Source organism: Cynoglossus semilaevis, unplaced genomic scaffold, assembly GCF_000523025.1.
Source record: "Cynoglossus semilaevis isolate Cse_v1.0 unplaced genomic scaffold, Cse_v1.0 scaffold2055, whole genome shotgun sequence".
NCBI classification, from domain to species: Eukaryota; Metazoa; Chordata; class Actinopteri; order Pleuronectiformes; family Cynoglossidae; genus Cynoglossus; species Cynoglossus semilaevis.
This window is the reverse complement of record NW_007585181.1, coordinates 10,717-11,880: the sequence shown is the minus strand read 5'-3', so window position 1 is coordinate 11,880 and position 1,164 is coordinate 10,717. Positions and strand designations below refer to the sequence as shown.

Here is a 1,164-nt window from a genome sequence, read left to right as displayed (position 1 = left end):
AAAACATTCACACGAAAACAAAGGAAGATCAACGTTGTAGTTTCGCCCGCTTTTATCCACCTGTCTGTTCCAGTGCGGAGACAACGTTGTGTTTAAACGCAGGTCCGATCTTTAGCTTACTTTTGATTCAAACTGTCGTCACCAACCTGTCCAAAAACATCACTGAATATCTTTTCCGATATCGGCTACGGCGCCTGATCGGGTATCGGAAAATTAATCTTGGGTAAATTGATGACGATCTATTAATACAAATTCTACTTTTAAGATAACGGTGACACGAGTGATTCATTATTTCTTATCAGTCATTTACACTAAGTTATCGTGGTTCCATAGTGTAGCTGTTAGCACGCCTGTCCCATAGAGTCCTGGGTTCGATTCCCAGAGGAACCACATCCTTGATACCGTTAGTCCTCCTCTGTAAGTCGCTTTGGATAAAAGCGTTTGATAAACATACATAAATGTAATTTTTTTTTTTCAGTGAAAAGCGTGCACAGGCAGCTGGTTGGTCAAAACAGCCAATAGGAGAGCTCTATTACTTTGAGCTGCTCTGTGATTGGATAAAACACATCTGCAGTGTTCAAATCCTCCGATTGACAATATGATTTTTTTTAATGTATTGATTATTGATTTGTATTGTATATAATGATACAAATGACACCAGGCTGCATGTGTAGCTAAAACCACCCGCCCTAGTGGTCACTGTGAAGCACAGCAGATTCAGACGATGTCCTGAATTTACATACCTGAATTTATTTTTTCTGTGTGCATGTGTTTGTGCAGCGCGAGCAGGAAAACACTATGCTGCACCTAAAGAAACAACAGGCGGAGCTAGAGGCCATGAGGCAGCGTTACCTGGCAACGGGAGAAAAAGAGGCGGGGCAACAAGACAAGCAGGAATTGGACGAAATAAGGAATGAACTCAACAGGTGAAAGAAATTTTCTTTCTGTCAATCAGCTTTGAGTTTATACAGTATGTATGTATATATGTATCTATTTGTATGAATATATGTGTATATACAGTATATGTGTATATATGTATGTATAAATGTATATATGTATGTGTGTATATATGTGCACATATGTATGTATATATGCATGTATATATGTATATACATACATATATACATGCATATATGTGTATATATATATATATATATATATACA

General features: G+C 37.5%; 1 protein-coding gene across 1 annotated transcript in view; it reads left to right on the top strand.

The window, feature by feature from the left end:
• LOC103398937 (centrosomal protein of 120 kDa-like) overlaps positions 1-930 on the top strand; it is a 13,586-nt gene extending 12,656 nt beyond the window's left edge. The window contains exon 8 of the mRNA XM_025053899.1: positions 781-930. Within this exon, the coding sequence (XP_024909667.1) occupies positions 781-930 (150 nt within the window). The remainder of the gene's footprint in view (positions 1-780) is intronic.
• Positions 931-1,164: the final 234 nt, after the last annotated feature.